The sequence below is a fragment of the Calypte anna genome, chromosome 26, assembly GCF_003957555.1.
Source record: "Calypte anna isolate BGI_N300 chromosome 26, bCalAnn1_v1.p, whole genome shotgun sequence".
In the NCBI taxonomy this organism is placed as follows: Eukaryota; Metazoa; Chordata; class Aves; order Apodiformes; family Trochilidae; genus Calypte; species Calypte anna.
This window is the reverse complement of record NC_044271.1, coordinates 4273495-4296311: the sequence shown is the minus strand read 5'-3', so window position 1 is coordinate 4296311 and position 22817 is coordinate 4273495. Positions and strand designations below refer to the sequence as shown.

The following is a 22817-nucleotide window of genomic DNA, read 5'->3' as shown; positions in this document are numbered from 1 at the left end:
ATGTACAAACACACAAAGCATGAGTTTAAATTTAGACCCCAGCCTGGCCCCTGGCTCTGTCACAGCTCCTGAGGCAGCAAAAGGGCCCTTGCAGCTGTTGCTTCTCTACCCAGAGCACCAAGTGCTTCAAATGCCACTGATCCAAGCTTGGGGGGAGTGGGGGGAAGCAGGGAGGAAAGAGTCTGCCTGGTTTTGGGCACACCATCTCTGAGATGAGTGCCTTGGTCCCAGTTCAGCCCTGTCCCCAGCTACCTCAGCCTCCCCTGCCCAACCCCAGCTTTCCTGGGGTGATGCAGGTCACCCCATCTGGTGAGAAACTTAAAGTTAAGTTAGGGTGCAGTTACTTATGAGTAGCTTAGCTGAAAGCAAAACTACAAGAGAGAAAATTAGTTCTATCCTGGCCCAAACTAGGACAGATAGATCCTTCCATAAAAGGATTTTTTATTAATGATGCCACAGCTCAAACTGGATTCTTCTGAAAGGGGACCCTATAAAAAGAAATTCCTGGGCAAACGTACCCTTATAATCTAAGTTCCTCCCTCAGAGGACAGACCACCCTGTGGCTGGTCCTGGAACCTGGGGTGGGTTTGGGCTGGGGCCAGATCCCCCTGCTTCTAGTGCTTTTTCAATATATTAATTTGTCCTTCAGATTTTTCCATTTAAGTTATTTAGCAGTTAAATCAGAGTTCAACTGTTTCATTGCAGCCTGGGGTTCCAATATTTAAGCTACTCATGTTAAGCAAAAAGCCTAATTTAACCTAAACTGTAAATGTCTCTGCAAGCAAACCTAATATTCATTTCAGTCCCCAGCAACGCGCACAGAAAGCTCCACACAGGCTGCTGTGCCAGCACACGTGTACCCAGCCATCCACAACATTTGGAATTTCCAGACTCATCCCACCCACCCGTGGCTGCTACGGCTACAACCAGGATGCCTCTTCAGCACCTCTGTTCCCTGGTGTACGCTTTTTGGGAAGGACCTGGTGGCAAAGGGCTGAAGAGAACAGGGTGGGTGCTGGGGAACTTCCCCTGGGGGCTGTGATGTGCCACTTGTTTATTTCTGCTGATTGTGAGCAGGGAGTGCTTGGGGCTGGGCACTGCCTCCTGCACACTCCTGTCCCACAGCAGGGCATTCAGTGGGGTCTGGCAGGGTGCTCAAGTCCCAGTCCCACTGCTCCTTCTTCTTGGAATCCCCCATGTCTCCAGCACCCTGAGCTAACATCTCTGTGACATCAGCCCCAGGGCCAAGGGCACCCTGAGCTCTGCAGGCACTGTCCCCTCTGCTGCTCTGCCCTGGGCTGTGCCACTGCCCTGTGCTGCTGGCAGCCATGGCTCTGCTCCTGGTCCTGTTCCTGCTGTCCCTGTGCTGCTTTGCACATGGCAGAGGGGACACCTGTGGGTAAGCAGTGGGGGCTCTGGGTGGTAGCTTGGGCATCCCTTGTGAGGGATCACTGGGGGGTGGCTGCTTGTCCCCCATGGCCATGTCACAGCCTCCTGAACCCCACAGAAACCTTGGGGCCTTTCCATCTCCCAGCTGCAGGCACAACTCATCCAGAGACTAAAGGTGGGACAGATGCATGTCCCATAGGGGCTGTGGCCCTGCAGTGTCTGGTGTGAGGTGAAGATGGCTGAAATCCAGCCAGAGCAGCAGCAACCCACTGAGCTGACACTGATGAGTTTCTGGTTACAGAGAGCTCTGTGGGCTCCGGCCCATGGCGTCTAGGTATGGGTCCTCCCGCATCGTGGGTGGCAGAGACACCCAGCCAGGGGCCTGGCCCTGGACTGTCAGCATCCAGAACCCCTGGAAAATAGGAACGGGACATGTCTGTGGAGGGTCCCTCATCAGCCCACGGTGGGTTCTCTCAGCAGCCCACTGCTTCATCAAGGCCAGGTAAGGAAGGACAGAGGAAGGGGGATGTCCTGAAGCACCTCCAGGTGCCCTGTCTGCAGCACCACCTCCTTCTCCCATCCTGGCACCATGGCCAGAGTCTGGAGACTCCCAGCCCAGCTGGGAAGAAGAATTGGCTCTTGTCACTGCCTCCTGGTAGCTTGGTGTTTCTGGAGCCAAAGGCAGACCGGAGCAGCTGCACCCTCTGAACTGCTGCTTCTCTGACAGAAGACAAGGAGCCCCAGGGGTGCTGCAGCCTTCCCATCCTCTGACCCCCCCTCCATCTGCCCTCCAGACACGTCACCTTCTGGCGTGTGGTGATCGGGGCCACCCGGCTGAGCCAGCTGGGCCCTGAGACCCAAGTGCGCAGCATCCGGCACCTCCTGGTTCACGAGCGCTACGACAGCAGCTCCGAGGCCAACGACATAGCTCTGCTGGAGCTGGACCAGCCCGTCCAGTGCAGCCCCTACATCCAGACTGCCTGTGTGCCCAACGCCTCACTCAGGGTCTCAGAGCTGACAGCCTGCTACGTCAGTGGCTGGGGTGCCACTGCTGCAAGATGTGAGTTCCCAAAAAGTCCTCATGTCCTGAGTGCCATCTTGGCATGCCTGGGATCTGGGCTGGGATTCCTGAGAGAAGAGGGCCCAGACAGAGTCCAGCTGCAGGGACAGGCACCCATGGAGAGGTGGGCTCAGAGGGGAAAAGGGAAACCCCAGCAGGAGCCTTCAAGAGGCAAAGCCCAGGAAAAGGTTTTCACAGACAGGAGCAGAGAAGTGGCACTGAACTGCTGGGTGTTCATTGCTTCCTGTGTTCACAGCTAGAGGCAGTGATGTCCTTCAGGAGGCCAGGGTCCGTCTCATTGATGTCAGCCTCTGTAACAGCAGCTGGTTGTACAGAGGGGCCATCCATCCCCACAACCTGTGTGCTGGATATCTGCAGGGGGGCATCGACACCTGCAAGGTAGGAGAATGCTCCAAGTCCCCCCCAGCAGTACAGCCCAGATCCCCAGCCCTGTCACAGCCACCCAAAAGGAACCCTGATATGGCCTTTGCCTGGCAAGCCCTCCCACCACCCCTGGGCATCACCTCCCCTTCCCCAGCCTTACCCAACACCCTCCTTTTCCCAGAAGCTCAGAAAGCCCCTTCAGCACTCAGCAGCACATGGGTACAGGACCCGGAACACCCATTTGCCACACCTGCAGGATCTCTCTGAGAGGAGAGAGACCCAGGACCCCTCCCAGACAAAATTCTGTCACTTACAGCCCCTGAACAGAGCCTTGAGCGTGCAGTGAACACAGCTTGGAGAGGTGCTGGGGGGAAAGGAGGCAGGCAGAGTACTGACAGTGGCCACCCAACAGCACCTTTCCCATCTCCTGTCTGCTGTAGGGTGACAGTGGTGGCCCTCTGGTCTGCAAAGGCAGCAGTGCTGACTGCTTCTGGCTGGTGGGGCTGACGAGCTGGGGGGAAGGCTGTGCCAGACCCAGGCGTCCCGGAGTCTACACCTCCACTCAAGACTTTTATGACTGGATCCTGGTACAGATGAGGCTGGACCCAGCAACAAAGTCACGAAATGTAGGATCTTCACATGGTATGCAAAGCCAATTCACATCTAGGGTTGAGGTACTTCTATTTGCTGGGTGGGATTTCACAAAGCTCAGCTGCATACAAAAGGCTGTGTCATATTTATCCCTTTTAACAAGCATCAGGATACACCTTTATTTACACTTAATGGTTAGTAACTTCACATGACCAATCTCCTTGGCTATTTGTACTCCCTACTTCTTTTTAAAGGCACAGTGTCCTTTTACATAAAGGCACATGCTCATGAAGGGTGGGGAGGGGAGGGTTTTCTTTCTCAAGTTGGTTATCTTCATCTCGAGCAGCAGGACAGACAGGATACCATGCAGGCTGCAGTGTACCACAACCATTTCCTTCTGGTGCAGTGCCTGCTGATCCAAAGCCTGCTCATGCTCCTCTAAATGCACATAAATGCTGAAGTTGACTTCTTTGTTTAAAGAAATGTACCAGTTTTCACAGCTAACCGTGCTCCAGTCCCATTCCCGCCCCTGTGCCCAGCACCTGCAAACTGGGACTGCAGGCAGAGAAGGAGGGGTACAAAGAGAGAGTTACATGAAATGGCTGAAGCCAAACTTGCTCAGAGAGGAGGGTGAGGGTGTAGTGGGAGAAAGGAACATGTAGGGTGCTTGGAGGTTTTGGGTATGGCAGCTGGAAACAGAAAGTGTCAGGCTGGCTGCTGGTGGGATCCCTGTGTGCATGTGTAATACACCAGGGAATTTCAAACTGGACTCTCTTGTGACCCGGGAGACATGGAGCTAGAAAGACCCAAGGTTTGCACCAATGACTGGTCAGAAGCTGGATATCAAGCCACAGATACTGCATGGGCTTGATTTCCATACAGTTATTTCACAGAAACAACTGCATTTTGTTGACTTTGTTAAATTTTTCCTAGGAATTAAAATATTAGACTTGATTGTAAGGAAGTATTAGATTGGTGAAAGACTTTGAGAGGAAGAATGGTGCTAATGAACATAAGTGGAATAATGTGACATGGTTCTTTAAAAATAATAAAAGAAAAGCTAAAGAAAAAAATCAGAGTGGCTGATGTTTTCCATCCCCAAAAATCACTTGTGTGGGAGTCTGAGAAGCTCTCTATCAACACAAATGTCAGTATTTTCCCTAGAAATGGCACTGTCATAGTACTGAAGGCTGAGTTTAGCTTTTAGATGCTTTGTCTTGAAATTGGTTGTTCTCCTTAGTTAGAGCTTGAGCTTTCCTGTCTTCAGACTGAATTGTGTTTTCTTGGGAGTTTGATAGTGCATAGCAGATATTTTGTGTCTCACTGAAAAAAAGAAACAAAAAACTTTGCACTGGATGTAGTTGCACTGTAGTGAAAAATGTGCATGTTGTGTACCAGTAGAGACCAGTGCACAGCACCTGAAACCAGTCAATAGCTGTGGGAGCTCATGTGATAGAAACAAAGTGCCAATAGTCCTGCCCTGCCTGTGTTTTTCACTACCTGGTAACATCTGTTCTGCCTTGCAAGAAGAAGCTTTTAAAAGTTCTCAAGTCCTTCATTTGCAGTAGCATTATGTCAGCATCCAAAAGAAGCTTTGACAGAAGTATGTGGAAAGGGAAAAAAAAAAATAAAACAGCCAAAAGTATGGAGGAGAAAAATTTGGAAGAGTGATTGTTTTAACTTTAATTATTTTTTGTGTGTTGTGTTTTTTTCAAGGTGCAAGTCTCTCTACAGTGCTTCATCTTACTCTTCATCTTCTTCTTGAATGGAACCTCTTGTGGGAAAAGTGAGGAAAGAGTAGCCAACCTTAATTTCTTTGTGTTCTTAATGTATCTTCTTACCTTCTCTTGTAAAACATTTTTGAAATTCTGTGTGCTCTTTAATTTCAAATAAAATACACAGTACCTAGAGGCTTTTCTCAGTGTGGCTGCTTGCTCCCCCTGCCCCCTCTGTGGGATGGGGAGGAGAAAATCCAAGTAAAACCTGGTGGCTTGAGACAAGGACCAGGAGGGTTTCAGCCACCAGGTATGGGCATGGGGGAAACAGAATTGACATGGGAAAAAAATAAATTCAAATTCTCACTAATCAAATCAAAACAGCCGGAGCAGAGCTGGAGCTGCCCTGCCCTCCCCTGGTCTGTGGGTATTTCTGCAGTAACCCAGCTCCTTGAGTCACCCCCTGGAACTCACTGCTCCCTCAGCTCAGGAGTTGAGGAACCTAGTACTGGTGCCTTCTAGGCTGTTCTGGAAGTGCCCAACAGGTCACATCCAACAAACCTCTAAATCATCCCCCCGAGACCAGGGCAGTTTGAAGAGCACAAGACATGATCAGGTGTTCCTGTTTTAAAATACTTACTTAAATGGGGGAAAAAAAAAAAAAAAGAAAAACATTAATGTGGAGGGCAACAGAGAATGGTGACATACATTAGGACTGTGGAGCTATTCTATAAACATACAGTGTAACGACTCCCTGTGCAATGCTCTTCATCCTTTGTGATATAAAGCTTCATTTTTTAATGCAGTTTTTGCTGGGGCTACCTTAGTTTTCTCTGGATGTAAAAAAAAAAAAAAAAAAAAAAAAAATCTTTGAAAAAATAAAGGGAGCCAGGGATTCTTTTTTTAAACAGTTCTTTGACATTGCCAGAAGATTTCAAATGTGTCCTTGGAAAATCAGGTGGTGGACACAGATGTGATGTGTCTGTTGGGAAATAAGGAGCACATGGTGTGAAGGGAAGGGTTTTAATCTCCATCACTGCAGGATACAGTCTGTTCTGACTCTCTGCTCACACATCCCTCCTGATCTGAAGCTTGAAGAGGGCTCTAGGATGATGCAGCTTGACACCAAGTTTCACTGTCTGGCACCTGCCTCCAGTACAATGATTTCTGCTTGACCTGGAGCTACGTAAAGAGACACTGCATGCTGGTTTAAAGATCCCACATGGCAGAGCATCTGCCAGCTCTGAAGGCAGGGGTTAACTCTCCTCCTGGCTGAGCTCCTCTTTCTCACCTGCAGCTGCTGGATCTTGCCAATCCTTTGTCTGTGATGTGACAAATCCTCCTCACTCTTGTTCCACACTCAGCCTCAGACCCTGCTCCCTGGGAATGGAGTTTGTGAATCCATGATCAGCCTCCAGACCAGGATAATATCTTCACCTCTGTGTACAGATTTCTTCAACTTGTGATTTGTTGTGTTTAGCTGAGAATCTATCTCAGGTCACTAACAAGGATTCCGTACAAACCACCTGACTATCCGTACAGCTTCAAGTTTTAAAATGCATCCCCAGGCACCTGGCAGGAAATGAGCTTGAGGGCAGGGGCAGCCACCATGTGCTGAGGGTTCTCAGGTGGAGGGGATGGTGAGCTGTGTGTGCGGAAGAGCTCAAACAGAGCACTCCTTAAAAAAACTGGGATTTTAAAGCTGCCTTCTAGGGCCTTGCTCCTGCTTTGGCTCCGGCATTCCCGACAAAGCCCTTTCCAAGGTGTTCACCCCCGAGGAGTGACACAGCTGGAAGGCAGGGCACGGCCCCGCGTCCGGAGCTTGGAGAGGGATCTGTCCGTGCCTCCGGGCCCATACCCACCAAGGCAACGGTGAATTAAACTGCTGTGTTTCACCCCAACTTTCCCAGCTCTCAGGGAGCCAGACCCGCTCCCACCGCGGCCAGGCCGGGCACCCGCCCATCCTTGGCCCCGCTCAGCTCCGCTTCCTCCCGCTCCCCTCCGGCAGCGCTCAGGGAGCCCGAGCCGGCCTCGGTCCCCGGTCCCCGCTCCCGGGTGGAGGCAGCGGAGGGCGGAGAGGCCGCGGGCCGGGCGCGGCGGGAGGCGGTTGCCTGGCAACCGTGAGGCACACAGGGGCGGGGTGGCGCAGTGACGCCATCAGACCGCGCCGCGCGGGGAGAGAGAAGGGCGGGGGGGGGGAGGCGAGGTGTGCGGTCCGGGTTCTCTCCCTGTGGCGGTGAGTGCGGGCGGGGCCGCCCCGGGCGGGACGAACGGACCGGGAAGCGGCGGGGAAGCGGCGGCGCGGAGCTGCGGAGCTGCGGGGCTGCGGGGCTGCGGGGCTGCGGGCGGGGAGGGGAGGGGGCGACCCGGGCGGGGCAGGGAGGGGAGGGAAGGGAAGAGAAGGGAAGGGAAGGGAGGGGCGGAGCGGTGCGTCGGGCGGGGGGCGCCCCCTATCGTCGCGGCGGGCGTGCCGTGACATGTGGCCGTGCTGGCTGTGCCCGCAGGTGCCGGGCGCCATGGCCCCCCCCCAAGGACATCATGACCAACTCCCACGCCAAGTCCATCCTCAACGCCATGAACGCCCTGCGGAAGAGCAACACGCTCTGCGACGTCACCCTCCGCGTGGAGCACAAGGACTTCCCGGCCCACCGCATCGTCCTGGCCGCCTGCAGCGATTACTTCTGCGCCATGTTCACCAGCGAGGTCGGTGCGCAGCCCCGGGGCCCGGAGGCGAAGCCGCCCGGTGCTCCCGCCGATCTCTGTCAAGCTGCTCAGCAGCTGGCCCGGGATCCCCCCCCCCGTGGGAGCTCCGGATCCCCCCGTGGGGTCCCTGGGTGTCCCTGGAGCCAGCAGGGGTTCCAGCCGCGGTGCGGAGCTCTACGGGCTCGGGGAGCGGCTCAGCCCCGGTGCTGAAGTCGGGCAGGGAGATGGAGGGAGGGGGAACTCCTGGGGTCTGTTCCGCACCGGCTGTTGAGCTGCTGTGTGCTGGTTTGTGCTGTTGCTGTTGAGAAGAGGGTGTGAGCCCTGCCCTGGGGCTGAGGGGAGGTGACAGTCCCCAGGTGCTGCCTGCTGGTTTCTCAGAATTACTGGCAGGTAATGTTTGAGCTAAAAATTGCACTCGTTGAGGTTGTTACGTATGAGATGCTCTGCCTGACTTTAGCTTTTTAAAGTTTGAATCGATCTTCATGGCTTTTGCTTACAGCAGATGGTTTCCTGCAGCAGAATGAAAAATGCCTCAGTAGCTGGAAGGTCCAAAAGACCTCCCTTCTAACCCAGCAGCCCTCACAGGACAGAATCCTTTTCTTCTCTGTAATCCAGCAATGAACAGTGTTGGCAGAGCTGTCTGTGTGCCTGTTGGGTGAGCAGGTGTCTGAGGTTTTAGAGTCCTGTGCAAAGCAACCAAAACATGACATTATGTGGACTGACAGGACACCAGTGTGTTGTCTGTCCGTGTCTTCATGAAATTTGCCAATCTGGCAGGCTTATGCTCTTCCTCTGCATGAATGAAATGTATTTAAAAAAAAAAAATACACAAAACAAATTCAGTCCCTGGAGATGAAGTTCTTTGTTTACCAAAAGGTTTGAGGTACACAGCAGCATGGGCAGACTGCCTCTGCCTCTCTGTTTGTCTCTAAGTTCCTGTCACTGCTTTTGACTTCCTGGACTTTTTCTAGGCAGTCTCCAGAGATCCAATCGCTCTGTGCTACAGAATGTTCTGTGTGGCTGCTGACAGGGGCTGAGGGCTGAGATGCTTTGCATCTAAACTGAAATCCTCATCCATCTTTATACTCTCATTTGAATGTGAGCACTGTAGTGACCTTAATTCATAGATGTAATTCTTCCTAGAAAAAACAAGTATATCCAATGTTCAGTGGGCATGATTGCTCCATCTCTCACACTCCCAAATTGCTGCTGCTTTACGGGTTTTACTTGCTATTTTTTCATATGGAAACCCCAAAATGACAAACCTGCCAAGTGGCAAGCACAGCCACTGAGTGGTTGTGGGAGTGTTCTTCCCAGGAAATGACAGCTTGGTAAGCCTCAAAGTGGACCTGAGTCCTCTGTGTGTCAGTGACAAGTATGGTGGTGAGCAGAAAGGGACAGCACTTGGTTGCTCTCCAAACACTTGTGGGTAAAGAGTGTTTTGGCCATGGCTGTAACTCGAGGGAACTCAAAATGCTGGATTGCATAATGGACCAACAGTCTCTGCAGGGGCTTCCTTTGTGTTTCATCACTCATCTCCTGCAAGTCTGGGGACTGCGTGGCCACCTGTAACGTGTGGCTTTTGTCAGGCTTGGCCTACACAAGGTGTTGTTCCAAACTGAGCCCTGGGTCACTCTTGATGTTTCATCTGTGCATGGCCAGTGTAGCACTGACATTCTCATCAAAGTTTATTGTCATAAAAAACTGCATTTGCCAATCCCTGCGTTCTCTAGTTTCCTTCCTTCTCTCATTTCTGACTTTTAACATTTACTTCAAAAAGTTCTCAATCTTATTTAGTGTTAATTTGGTCCCATTTTCTGTTCCCATTTTCCAGAATGGGAAGTCTGTTGAACCCCTGGCTTGTGATTTGTCCTGAGCTTTGGCTTCTTCTAATTCACAGCTCTCAGAAAAAGACAAACCCTATGTGGATATCCAGGGACTGACAGCCTCCACCATGGAAATCCTGCTTGATTTTGTGTATACAGAAACTGTCCACGTGACAGTTGAAAATGTCCAAGAATTGCTCCCAGCAGCCTGTCTGCTCCAGCTGAAAGGTAAATGGCCAAGGATCAGCACAGATTGCACAATTGCTGCCGTTCAGAGGTTTGGGTTGTCTGACCTGCAGCTTGTGGGAGGCATCATTTTTCCAAGTACTTCTGTCAAACTTCTTCTGTTGTCTTGTGTCTTGTGGTTTCATTGGTAGAGTAACTGCCTTGAGTGGGAAAATAATTATAAAATGAGCTATTGTTCCATGCTTTGGGCTACTGTATTTCTGCATGAGAATTCCCAGGAGGAATTGTGGACTGTGTAGCACAGAAGTGTTACAGCTCAGTTATATTAATAAGCAAATCCTTGATGTCATTTGACCTGCCACCAGAGTATATCTGAGTGATTAACAGACTGGTTGATGGCATTGCACATGGATCTGTGGAGCTATCCCAGGCAATCATTCCAAACCAGAGGCAGCTATCAAAATGACAGCAAAGAAAACCTAGAAATGTGGTAACCATATCCATTAGCTTATACATTTTTTGTTTAGAATCCATGAAGCTGAGTACAACTCAATATTTGAATCATTTCCTAGTATTAGATTTACTTCATTTTTGCGTTTAGATAGAATAGCCAGAGATCAAACCAGGCCAAACACTGTTGATGTCTCTCCCAAGAAATGTTTGCATGTTTGTGTTCCTATAGTTCCTTTAAGCTTGTTATGTGAGTTGGATTTTCATTATTGTTTAGTCTTTTCTGACACCCTTTCCAAAGCAGTGGGTTGACAATTCAGTGCTCATTCACCCCTCCCAATTTTCCATAGGTGTGAAACAAGCCTGCTGTGAGTTTCTGGAAAGCCAACTGGATCCATCAAATTGTTTGGGCATTCGGGATTTTGCTGAGACTCACAACTGTGTTGATCTAATGCAAGCTGCAGAGGTCTTCAGCCAGAAACATTTTCCAGAGGTGGTTCAGCATGAAGAGTTTATCCTCTTAAATCAAGAAGAGGTTGAAAAGCTCATCAAGTGTGATGAAATTCAGGTAGAACCCAAAAAGTATTGTTACTGTGCAAAGCATGAAAGTAAAACCTTGAAACCAGTTAGAAATTATTGTGTACTCCTAGGGTGGATTTCTCACACTGTTCCTGAATTTGAAATTGAATTTCCAATAATCTGCTTCTAGTTTTTTAGCTATGTGATATGAAACTGATCAGTAACATCAAGCTTTTATGCAACATGTCACACAAGTGGTTCTTGCAAATAAGGCAATCAGAATTAGCTCCCTCTGCAGTTGTTGTTCCCTTTTCTCCTCCTTCCCCTGGAGGAGGTTTCAGATGTTAGAAAGACAAGTTCTCTCAATGCCTCCATTTCAGAAATACCCCCAAGACTGTAACTTCTATTTGTAGCCCTTTGCATTCTGCTCAGCAGCACAAGGAATTCATGTGTCATCCCAGGCATTTGGGTGTCCTTTACTTTTAGAAGTAGCAGAATGTGTGATGGTGCAGGGTTGTCTGACTCCTCAGGGAGTTATATGCAGATTTTATTCCCTTAAATTTGGTTTCTGGTGGATTTGATGTGTGTATTCTTGAGAACTGAAATAAGTTGAACATTCCTTGAGAACTGGGAGGAGACTTGTGGGTTTTTTTTAACTGAAATGAACTTAATCAAGAGTTGATGTTTGCATCTCTTCTAAAAGAAATGATTGAAGCAGTCCCTAGTCAGGGTTCACAGGAACATGAGCTCTTAGAAGCAAAGCAGTGTAAGTGATACCAGGTGGAATTCCTGAAAAGCCAAGACGTGGGTAGGCAGAGGAGAATTGTTGATGTCTGCCTTGAAATTGGCCTTCAGCCAAGCTGATATCCTCTTTTAATGAGGCTTTTTGACAAAGAGCATGTGAGATGGCAGTGGAAGACCCTGGCAGGGATCAGGCTGGGATCAGGAGCAGAGAAAGGCTGAGTCTGTTTGGTCTTTAGGAAGCTGCAGCTTTGGTGCTGTGTGAGCTCTGTGGGTTGTGGTGAGTGCTGACAAAATGCTTCCTGCCAGTGATGAGGAAATAACGAGGAACTTGGGAATGACCCAGGCAAACTAATTGGATAATCCACACCGGCCAAGTAAAATTCCACGTGGAATTGGAGGGACTGGTTCAGGCCCTGCAGATAAACAGTGAGGTGTGTGCATTGCATCTGGAGGTGAATGAAGCAAATGAAGCTGTTGCTGTGGCAGTGCAGAGGTGATGTGCTGTGTCAGAGGGAATCCCCAAGCTGCTAGAGAGGCAGAATGTCAGGTCCTCACTGTCATGCTGTGTATAGTGTTATTATCATATTATTCATGATGTATGAGAGAGCAGAAATTAACAACAAAGCTGTTAAATATAGCAGAGGACAGTCAGTTCAGGAGGGGATAAAATGATGGGAGATTATTGCATTTGAGGAGGAGGTGGGGAAAATTGGAAATGATAAACTATTCTGCTCTTTTTTCTGAGCTCTAATTGTTCTTTCCCTGTAATTCAAACAGAAGGAGGCCATTCCAGATTACACTGTAACAAATATAAATCAGTGGCTTGGAAGAATTACATTCCATAATTAACCTCTCTGACTCCCTGCTTCAGAACTTTCTGCAACAGCTTCAAAGTGTACCAGTCCTATATTAGTAGGAAAGCTCAGTTGTTTTATTGCAGTATCTCCCTTTATCTTCATATTTAATAACAGTTAACAGACCTCATAATAATAAATTCATGCCTGATTTGCTTTTACTTTGGTTGATCTAAAGGTGTGCAAGAAGAAAACTAAGCCTGAATAATACATTGAGTTTTAATACCTACATTGCAGAGTTTTCTGCCCTTCTTTCACTTTTGGTAATCATAGATATCCAGGGCACCTGAAGTTCTCTGAAAGGACTAAATCTAGGTAGTTTAATCAGTGTAATCTCTGAAAGAGGTGTAAGCATCAGCATGGAGAAACAAACTGGTCAAAACAGTAGCATCCATACTCTGGGGTTCTCCACTCCAAAATCCAGGTGTTTATAGTTTCTTAGCGTGTGTTGAAATTTTTAAAATCCCTTAAATGTACCTGGAATAACCTAGGTGCAAAAGGGGTAGTCTATGGGCACAGGGCTGCAGGGGGTTAAGGACACAGCTCCATAAAAAGGAAATGTGAATTTTATCATTTTCAGGATGGTACTTGGCATTTTGCAGAACTAATTTCTGCTCCACTGAGAAGCTGGGTTCAGTTCAGTTCTAAGGAAGGGAAAAGGAGACAATTCCATGGTGCTTGTAAATACAGTTGATGGGAATTCCCAGAACAAACTTTCCTTGCAGTGTCCTCCTGTCCTGCTCGCTCTGCGGCAGTGTCAGCAGCCTGGGACTTATCCTCTTTTACAGCAGCTGCTAGAGAATTACCCTGCAATTTGATCAGTGAGTCTTCTCTTTCCAGGTGGACTCTGAAGAGCCAGTTTTTGAGGCAGTTATTAACTGGGTGAAGCACTCCAAGAAGGAGCGGGAGCCATCCCTGCCCGAGCTGCTGCAGTACGTGCGCATGCCGCTGCTCACCCCCCGCTACATCACAGACGTCATCGACACCGAGGTAGCAGAGCCCAGGGCATGGACCCCGAGCAGCTGGGAGCTGTGTGTGACTGCCATGCTCCCGGATTAGCCTCCTGCTGTTCCAGCAGAGCACGTTAAAAGCTGCTTTCTCTGGTGCTGCTCTTTGATGCTGACGCTCTGGAGCTGTACTGGTGCAGCTGGAGCAGCCACTGATCCCCTCGGAGCTGTGTGCTGTGCCAGCAGCTGTGCCATGCTGCTTCTCAGAGCAATTACTCAGTTGTCTCCTGCTCTGTGGAGCACCTTTCTGTTGTCATCTGTTAGAGGTTTTCATTTTCTGGCTTCCATTCATAAGTGCCAGCAGGTCTGCTTCTCTAGGCTGAAGGCTGCTGGCCTGGGAGCCCAGGGGGAAATGGCTTCTCAGAAGTTCGGGTGCAGATGGCAAGCAGGTACCTTTGAATGAGGAGAACAGAGGCTGTGTAGGTCCAAGGCCAACAGAAAAATCAGAACGATATCTGAAACTGCTTCTTTGTGTGGCTGGGGTGTTGCAGAGGCAAAACCAAAATGTGGATGTTGATAAGAGATAATTAAACTTTTGCAATGGAAGTTCAGTATCAAGCAGTAAGTGATGCTGACCCCATGCAAGGTTTGATGGGAAGGTGTAGAGAAGTTGAAACCAGCATTCTGGTTTGATGGTGATGTGAGGTAATCAGTGGTTACTGTCCCCTGTCACCTGGCAGGTGCTGAGTGTTGAATGACAAACTTCTGTACAATGAGAAATAGCTGATTTAGCAACAGTCCTCTTTACTCTGATATGGCTGCCTTTGATGGATGTTCTTAAGTAAGGGCAGCTAACAGGCAGTTAAGTTGTGACAGCTAAAAGGAGTTTAGTTAGATTGCTAAGGTCCACCTGAAACTGAAGCTAACATGAAAGGGATTGGTACCAAAACAATTATATTTGTACCCAAACCGGCCTAAGATGGGGTGTATCCAGGGCCTCAGCCTTCTTACTGCTCAGCATGGCCTTCCCAGACTGGAGGTGTCACACACCAGTGGGATGCCATCATCTTTGGGCTGCCTGGAGAGCAGAGCATTGCCCCTGTGTGGTACTGCCTGTTCTGAACACCCTGGCCTTGTAAAGAACTTGTGAAAATACAACTTGCAGTAGCATGCAGCACCAAACAGCCAAAGGGGACTGAACAGGGAGCATTCAGGGAGGGAAATTACACCTTATTATGCAAGGAGGAGATGAGGCTGTCCCTTGACTGCTGTGGCCCCTGCTTCTTTTAAAGAAGGCCTTAACTGCTGCTGTAGTCTTTCCACAGCTGCCCAGGGATTAAGGTAACAGGTCCAGCAGAATTCCTTCCTGTGCTGTGCTCTGTGGTTCTTTGATGGCAGGCATAGAGTTGATAAAATGGGGCAGGTCCAGCCCAACTGATCTCAAGTGTAGTTTTACTGCCAGATCTCCTTCACACTTCTGCTGGCTTCAGTGTAGCAGAACTGGCTTTTCTTTAGGTTTCCATTGTAGTTATTTTCATTATAGAACCTGCAGTGCCAAACTGTGTGGGAACTGAGCCACATCTTTTCAGAGTCCATTCTTGGGTTGTATTTGCTTTTCCTTGTGTGCAGGATTTGCACCGTGACCCCAGCACACAGCCAGCACACAGCTCACATTAATGCTGTCTGAACTGACCAGAGCTGGCTTTAGGACACTTGTTATGAGTGATCTGAAAATTACCTTGCATGTAGAAGTGACTCCTGTCTTTCCTCAGCCTTTCATACGCTGCAGTCTGCAGTGCAGAGACCTCGTAGATGAAGCAAAGAAATTTCATCTTCGGCCTGAGCTGCGGAGTCAGATGCAAGGACCCAGGACAAGAGCACGTCTAGGTGAGCAGGCAAGGAAAGGGCACTGAGCAGGTCTGGGGCATTGGCAGGTATTGTGCTGACACCTTGTCATTGCCTTGAAATGACACTGAAGTTCCTTGTAGCAGAAACTTGTCCATCCACAGTCCCTGTGGTACAGAATGGGGACTGGAGCAAAGTCCAGGGGTGCATTTCTTTTTCAGAGCACAATTGCTTAGTGACAGTGCAGGAACTAGGTCGTTGTCTTTAATCCCACACCTCTTCTGTAACCATAAAACCAGTTTCCTGCATTATTTTCCTGCCTCCAGATACGTTTGTCTCAGCATGCAGCTGTCCAAGAAGTGTGGGAAGAGTCCTTTCCTGTCTAAAAAGGCAGGTATTGGTGTCAGAAACAAAAAGAGCTGCAAGGTGAGAGACAACTGTGTTACAGTGAAGACAAGTTTTCAGCAGGGGATCTCAGAGCACTTGTTTAGATGTGGTTTAACCTCTAGCATAGTCCAGGCCACAGCATGTCTCCTCTTTTTCTGGAACATCCTATACCAGTTTCAGGGACTGTTCAGCTCAACCTGTCATTTTAGAAAAACACATTTCAGTTTGTTCTTAGTAGAATGCCTCACCTGGTAAAGGAGACATCACAAAATTGTTCCATTGTTTAGCTATACAGGCAAAAACTGTGCACCTTATTGCTGAGGTTCATTTGTGTTCAGCCTTACCTTTTTTAATTGATTCAATATCATTTGTTACCAGTAATTCTCATATGTCACTTATAAACTGATCAAGTCATGTATTAACTTTCTGTGGGATAAACTGAAATGATTGCACTTTTCACTGTCATACTGTACAGGAGGCTTCCCAAATTGTTGTTGGACCTCTTTTGCAATCCTTCTCAGTTATTTTTTTAGATTATTCTCCTCCAGCTGACTGAGTGGTAGCTGGTTTGCTTTGTGACAGTTAGGTCTTGTTAAATCTTGGTTGCTCAGTGTTCAGTCCTTCCACATTGAAAACCTGGTCAGCTTTAAAATCTGTTAAATCCCAAGGGATTCAGGAGATGCTCGTCAATTTTTAAAATTATGATGGAAACAAAGGAAGTTAAAATTCTCCAGGTCACAAGTCTTCACTCTCAGGGAGAAAAAAAGTGAAAAACAGGGACAATCTGGGGGAAAAGAAAGTAGAGGAAAGCAACTTCAAAATAAAATCCATAAGATTTCAGAGTCAGTTCCTCTGAAAATAGTTCATTCTTTTTTCAGGCTTTAGTCAGCCTTATTTATTTCTCAGTGACATGGTTCCCAAAGGTGCTGTCTGGTCTGGATGCCATTTGCAAGTGAGGGGAGAAGGCTCTGTTTTGTGAGGAGGCTGCATCCTCCTTCAGCTGTCAGGGAGTGGTAAGAGGTTTGAGAAAAAAAAAATTGAAAGAATACGAAAGGAAATATAAACCAGCTAACTTCACCACCTGACTCAGCCAGCTTGGCTTCCTAGAGACCCTCTAACAGCAGGAGGAGCAGCCTCCAGCAGGCAGCTGGGTTGATCTCCTGCCCCACACTTGTTCTCTCTTCCCCCCCACTGGGGACAGGGGGAGTCCTGGTGCCTGTACCCAGGCTGGGTGCTTGCTGCAGAGGACTGATGGAAAGAGGGTTCAGAGGTGACTTGTTGCACCAAGGAAGGCTCAGAGGTTCTATAGGTGATTCCCTAGCTGTGACCCATTGGTTGTGAAGGGATTGGCTTGACTTTGCTCTCCCTCCTTGCTCTAGGAGCTAACGAAGTCCTGCTTGTGATCGGTGGCTTTGGCAGCCAGCAGTCACCTATTGATGTTGTGGAGAAATACGACCCGAAGACCCAAGAGTGGAGTTTCTTGCCAGTAAGGGACCATTTTTGACCACCACTGAGTTGAACAGGCTGTGATCAAACACTAATCCTGTAGTGTCAGCTTTGTAACATTCCTCTCTGGGCTATGCTTTGCGTTCTGCTTGGAATTTCTGCCATAAATTTTAGAGTTGCTGAAATTACCAGAGAGAATTCTGAAATTCTGCTTCACATATGCAGATTTCCTAAGTAAGCTTTGTACAAGGGGTGGTTGTCATAGTTCTAATCAGATGAGCCTACCGAGACCCACATCTCTGTAGTGGGAGTGAGAGCTATCATGTTGCTAACTGAAGGAGTGTTCAGCTTTAAAGTCAGTGTTGATAAATGTCAATAAAATAGTGTAGTCAGTTTTGCTCTCAGGCAGGCTGCCTCATCTCTCTGGTTTCATTACTTTTGACCATAACAGGAGATAGGAAGAAAGAGAGAATTTCTGCTCTGAGGACTATTTCTATCCAAATTTAAAATCACCTTTATCTGATTTTAATAGTGGAGAGCTGCCTCATTTTTAGTTATCTCTAATCACAGAAGAAACTGTCTCAAAGACCTTGTGTCTCAAAAACGGGTTCTTTCTTGGAGGCTAAAAGCTTCAGATATTTTCATCAAATATTCCAAGTCTCCACCTTTTCCCATTATCAGTCTTTGCAGGGAGCCAGTGGGAGGCACACAGATCCCTGAGATGCATGGCAGATTGAGTAACAGCATAAAATAAATGATAATTGCTGCAGAATGCTTCAGTGAAAAGACACAGATAGACCATGGCAGAGATGGAGGGGCAGTCGCAGACATTAAGCATTTTAGCCAGGACTGTATCCTTTAAATCCATAGTTCCAGGATGGAAGAAGGGTGATTGGTCTCCATGCATAAGTGTTATTTCCCCTCCTTCACCTTTTTATTCCTTGCAGAGCATCACCCGTAAGAGACGCTACGTGGCCACCGTGTCCCTGCACGACCGCATCTACGTCATCGGGGGCTACGACGGCCGCTCCCGTCTCAGCTCCGTGGAGTGCTTGGATTACACATCAGATGAGGATGGAATTTGGTATTCCGTGGCTCCCATGAATGTACGGAGAGGCCTGGCAGGAGCCACGACCCTTGGAGGTACGTGCCGGGCAGGGCCCTGCAGCCTGTTGGGTTCTTGTCCTCGGATGCCCTGAGCTGGTTTGTGCAGAGTGGGATGGATCCGAGGAGGCAAGTCTGAAATTCTGCCTCAGCTGGATGTAGGGATGGAAAACTTGCCCATGTATCTTGAGAGGAGCTCTGCCTCTGCTTCATTCCTGTGGCATGTGGCATTAAGGGAAAGGAACTCTGTGAGGGGTTGTGGAGTGGGAAGCTCTTGGGGTGGCAATGGTGTTGTGTGTGACTGAGCATGGACACCCAGTACAGGGAGAAGCAGCAAGCACTGGAGAGAGGCTGAAACTTGGGCATGGGCAGAAAAGGATCCTTAGGAAGGCTTTAAAGAGGAAAACTGCTTGACTAAGGGAACCACAACACTTCAGCTTGCTTATCCTGGCAAAGCAAAGGCTTGGAAGGGATGTGATTCTTCCGTGTAACTTGGCATGAGAAAAAAATGGGCAATATAAGAATTGAATAAGAACAAATAGGTAAAAACAGGCCAGGGAAATGTTGGGGTGGAAATGAGAGGAAGTTTTCTAGCCATTAAAATAGGAGACACTAGTGAGTGTTCTGTGCTTTAATGCTTATATTATAATATTGTTTTAACAATTAATAATGGTTAAATACAATTCATTTAGATCATTGCTAATCTATGGTAATGAAAATTCTCTTTAAAATGCAGCTGCTTTGAACATGGCAGATTTGTGAAACCACAGTTGTTAGGTCTCCCACCATAAGGGACTGCTCTTGATGATCCTGACCTGTCTTTTGGATCTTTTCCTTTTGCTCCCTTTCCTGTTTGTTTATTTTGTTGTTGGGTTGTGAGCAGGCTAATGCAGTCACCTGGGATGAGGAGGCTGAGCTTAGACTTAGCTTTAATGTGCCAAGATCTGTAGTTGTTCCTGTATTTTTCAGTCCGTGGTGCCGTAGGTTTGCTCCATCTCTGAGGAGCTCCCTGTGCATTTTGATACCTGCCTTGCTGAGTTCCCCCTCTGCCTGACTTTGCAGACATGATTTATGTTTCTGGGGGGTTTGATGGGAGCCGGCGTCACACCAGTATGGAACGATACGACCCCAACATTGACCAGTGGAGTATGCTGGGAGACATGCAGACAGCACGGGAAGGAGCAGGGCTGGTGGTAGCTAATGGAGTTATCTACTGCCTCGGTAGGTACCCTGGGAAGCTCCAGGCATGCTGAAAATACTTGGGTTTTTACATAGAAAATATTCTCCAGAAGTCAGACCTATGGTTTGCTCCTGTGTTCTGTTTTCAGGTGGCTATGATGGGCTAAACATACTGAACTCTGTAGAGAGGTATGATCCCCACACTGGACACTGGACAAATGTCACCCCAATGGCCACCAAGCGCTCAGGTAAGACCCACAGTGCCCCCAGGTCAAAATGTTTTGCAGTGCACTGAGGCAGCAGTCACTGCTGCTTTGTTCTGCTGCCCTGGAGGGTGGTGACTGGTTTGGCTTTGAGAAGGGAAGATTTTAGGACATACTGATTTAACTCCCCAAGGGAAGGATTAACATGCCTGCTAAAAGGAATGGGGAAGGGGGGTTTGTAGGTTACAGGGAGGGAGAGGAAATCCTGTGTGAATTCTCTAACTAGGAGCAGTGCATGGCTTGGAGAGGAGCTAGCAAGGCACAGACTGCTAAGCTGGGGACAGTTTGCTAAGTTGGTGCTTGTCAGGTGCACAGGACATGGCAGAGGCAGAAGTGCTCTGGCAGGGCCTCCTTTGCCTGTATTCCACTTTCTGAAGTGCTCAGGCTCAGCTCCTGCAGCAGCACCAACGCTGAGCAGCACTGCCAGAGCTCTTGCGCTAATGCCTTGAAACATGGTGCACACATTAAATACCCACCACTGATTCTTACTTTGTCTTTCCTGCTTGGTGCCCTATCTGAGCTTTCATTTTGGCAGCTGTATTGAGGAGAAAAATATAGTTTAGATCCTATTTTTCAAGTAGCTCTGTCTGTTCTCTCCTTCTTTTCTCAATGGAAGGCAGGGGACAGCTCCAACCTAAACCTCCCCTGGCACAACTTGAGGCCAGAAGTTCCTCTTGTCCCATCCCTTGTTCCTTGGGAGCAGAGCCTGACCCCCCCAGCTCTAGCCTCCTCTCAGGGCGTTGCACAGAGCCAGAAGGTCTCCCCTCAGCCTCCTCTGCTCCAGGATCAACACCCCCAGGGCCCTCAACTACTCCTCATAAGACTCATGCTCCAGCCCCATCACAGGGGTTGTTCAGCCAAGCTGAACATCTCGAGTTGCTGCTGCCTTGTGTGCTGCTCAATCCCCCTTAACATTTGGTTACAGGTTTACATGTATACTACTGGAGATGACATCAGCAATAGAAGATGCTGGGTTATGGCAGCTCTTTCATGGGAGATAATAAACATAAGAAAATATCCTCTGAAAAAGGAGACCTGACCTAGCTCATGGGTGCTGGGCATGGTGCTGACAGTCACCAGTGGGTGAAACCCTGCTGCTTTCTCTTTCTGCAGGGGCTGGAGTGGCTCTGCTGAATGACCATATTTATGTAGTTGGTGGGTTTGATGGGACAGCACATCTCTCCTCTGTGGAAGCCTATAATATACGCACTGATTCCTGGACTACTGTGACAAGTATGACCACCCCCCGATGCTATGTGGGGGCCACGGTGCTGCGGGGCCGGCTCTACGCAATCGCTGGGTAAGGGGCTGCCTGGGGCTGGGGCTGGGGAGGGGCCCTGCCTGTGTTTGCTGGCATGTGTCAGTTGAGGTGACACAGCCTGATTTCAGGTGGCATCTCCTGGCATTTAGATTTCCAGTTGTACAAGAGGAGGCAGCCCACAGAGTCACCCTGCTCTCACTAAGTAGGCAGCGTGCTGGTCAGCGGCAGACAGGATGTTTCACCTCAGACAAGGGCTCTGAACAGCTCAACCTCTTCCTTTTGTGGCATCTCACCTGTAACTTTCTGTCCTTGCAGATATGATGGCAACTCACTGCTGAGCAGCATTGAGTGCTACGACCCAATCATAGACAGCTGGGAAGTGGTGACCTCCTTGGGGATGCAGCGCTGTGACGCTGGAGTCTGTGTCCTTCGGGAGAAGTGATCTGGAGAGGACTTAGAAAGAGGAACATCCTAAAAAGTCTCAGCTGGAGGAAGAGTCCCAAGCGATTTGCAGTGACTGTTCCTGAGAGTTTTGGATGCTGTGGAAATAGGCACCAGAACTGCAGTTTTCTGTGCTGCATCTGAGTAGAGCATGTGCATTTATGTGTTATCTCAGCAGTCATCTGAAATCGGGGGCTCTTTGTGAAGCTGGAGAGAGATGGTGAATGGGGTCAGAAGAAGCTGCATTCTCTGCTGTTCCTGTGGCTAAGCCTATTGGTAGAGCAGAGATGCTCCCAGCCTTGGTGCCAGCCAGCCTGGTAGATGCTTCCAAGGACATGTACATACAACTGGGTAGTCTCTTCAGCCATTGCAGGACCATGCGGGTCCTCAGGTTGCTCTCAGTCATGTGGATGTGTGAGGGTAAATCCAGCTGCTCTTAAGTTCCAGCTTCAAATCATCTTGTACATACTGAATGTTTAAACATGCTCCTCGAGTGCACATGAGTGCAGAGCCAAATTGAGTGAGCATGTGCCAGGGGGTCTTGCACTTCCTCACAGCTCTGCACATAAAAGGAGTCGCAGATCAAAGCTGTCAACTACTGAGTCCCAAAAGCCCGAGGCTGCAGGGGCAGAGGGCAAGGGGAGGTCATTGCCTCGTGGAGAAGCAGGTCTGCAGTATTTGTGCTTTTATCAGGGTTCTCAGCAAGGTTCACCATGTCATGGTTCCCTCAAAAAGCTCAAGAGATGCAGGTGCAGGGCACTGGGAGCCTCGCTGTGATGCTTGGTGCTTTGCTCCCAGCACTGTGGGGAGGTCACCTTGCAGAGGCTGAGGCCCTGGCAGCAGGGACACAACTACTGACTGCACAGATACTGCTGTGAGTGACTGCTGGCTGGACAGACCTCTGCCAGTGCTCAGCCTTTCAGTCAAGTTCATCCTGTTGACTTTCCTTTTATCTTGGATTTTTCTGCTTCCAGGGCCATTGAGGAGTGACATCCAGGATTCTGTTTTGCCCTCTGTTTATTCCCCAGTCTCTTAGCACCACATCCTCTTCCACCAGCCCCACCACCCCCGTGTGAGAGCTTCCTCCCTGGCTCACACCAGCACTGTCTGCTCAGCATGTCCCCTGCCTTTTGCTGCCTTGCTGGGAGCAGGAGCCCCCCTGCCCCACGCAGTGCCTGGGCTCTGTGTTCCGCTGCTCAGTGAGCTTCCTGCTGACTCCTTGCTTGGGGGACAGGGTGGGATCAGGGACGTGGTAGCATGACTTAATTATGCACTTTCAGCCAATGCTCTGACTTTCTGCGTTTGTTTCTATCACACAAGTGTTCTGTGGTTTTGTTTCCTATATTTTTTAATGAAAATATAAAGAATAAAATATTTCCTGAGCCAGTAGAAATTCGGCCTCTGTCCTTTACCCTCAAGACATTTGTGTAACTACTCTGGGGAGGGTATGTACAAATTTGGCATTCGTGGAATCACAGAATGTTTTGGGCTGGAAGGGACCTTAAAGATCATTGAGATCTCAT

At 48.8% G+C, this 22817-nt stretch overlaps 2 protein-coding genes across 2 annotated transcripts; both read left to right on the top strand.

The window, feature by feature from the left end:
• Positions 1–1328: 1328 nt before the first annotated feature.
• Positions 1329–6472, top strand: LOC103533635 (acrosin). The gene is made up of 6 exons (XM_030465325.1): positions 1329–1399; positions 1691–1891; positions 2184–2449; positions 2706–2848; positions 3274–3459; positions 6437–6472. The coding sequence occupies exons 1-6, from the start codon at positions 1329–1331 to the stop codon at positions 6470–6472; spliced, it is 903 nt and encodes a 300-aa protein (XP_030321185.1).
• Positions 6473–7643: 1171 nt separating this feature from the next.
• On the top strand, positions 7644–22673 carry KLHL12 (kelch like family member 12). The gene is given in 12 exon segments (XM_030465547.1): positions 7644–7661; positions 7663–7842; positions 9743–9896; positions 10655–10872; positions 13262–13411; positions 15141–15255; positions 16980–17086; positions 17994–18189; positions 19213–19371; positions 19479–19577; positions 20706–20892; positions 21169–22673. Coding segments are annotated over 12 exon segments (1698 nt in total). The 5' UTR covers positions 7644–7655; the 3' UTR covers positions 21296–22673.
• The last annotated feature ends 144 nt before the right edge of the window (positions 22674–22817 follow it).

What these genes read in the sequence shown, in the direction of transcription:
- LOC103533635 (XM_030465325.1), top strand. Translation starts at nt 1,329, where the DNA reads ATGGCTCTGCTCCTGGTCCTGTTCCTGCTGTCCCTGTGCTGCTTTGCA. An exon ending in GGCAGAGGGGACACCTGTGG is followed by an intron (nt 1,400 to 1,690) that starts GTAAGCAGTGGG and finishes TTCTGGTTACAG; the next exon opens with AGAGCTCTGTGGGCTCCGGC. An exon ending in GGGGCATCGACACCTGCAAG is followed by an intron (nt 2,849 to 3,273) that starts GTAGGAGAATGC and finishes TGTCTGCTGTAG; the next exon opens with GGTGACAGTGGTGGCCCTCT.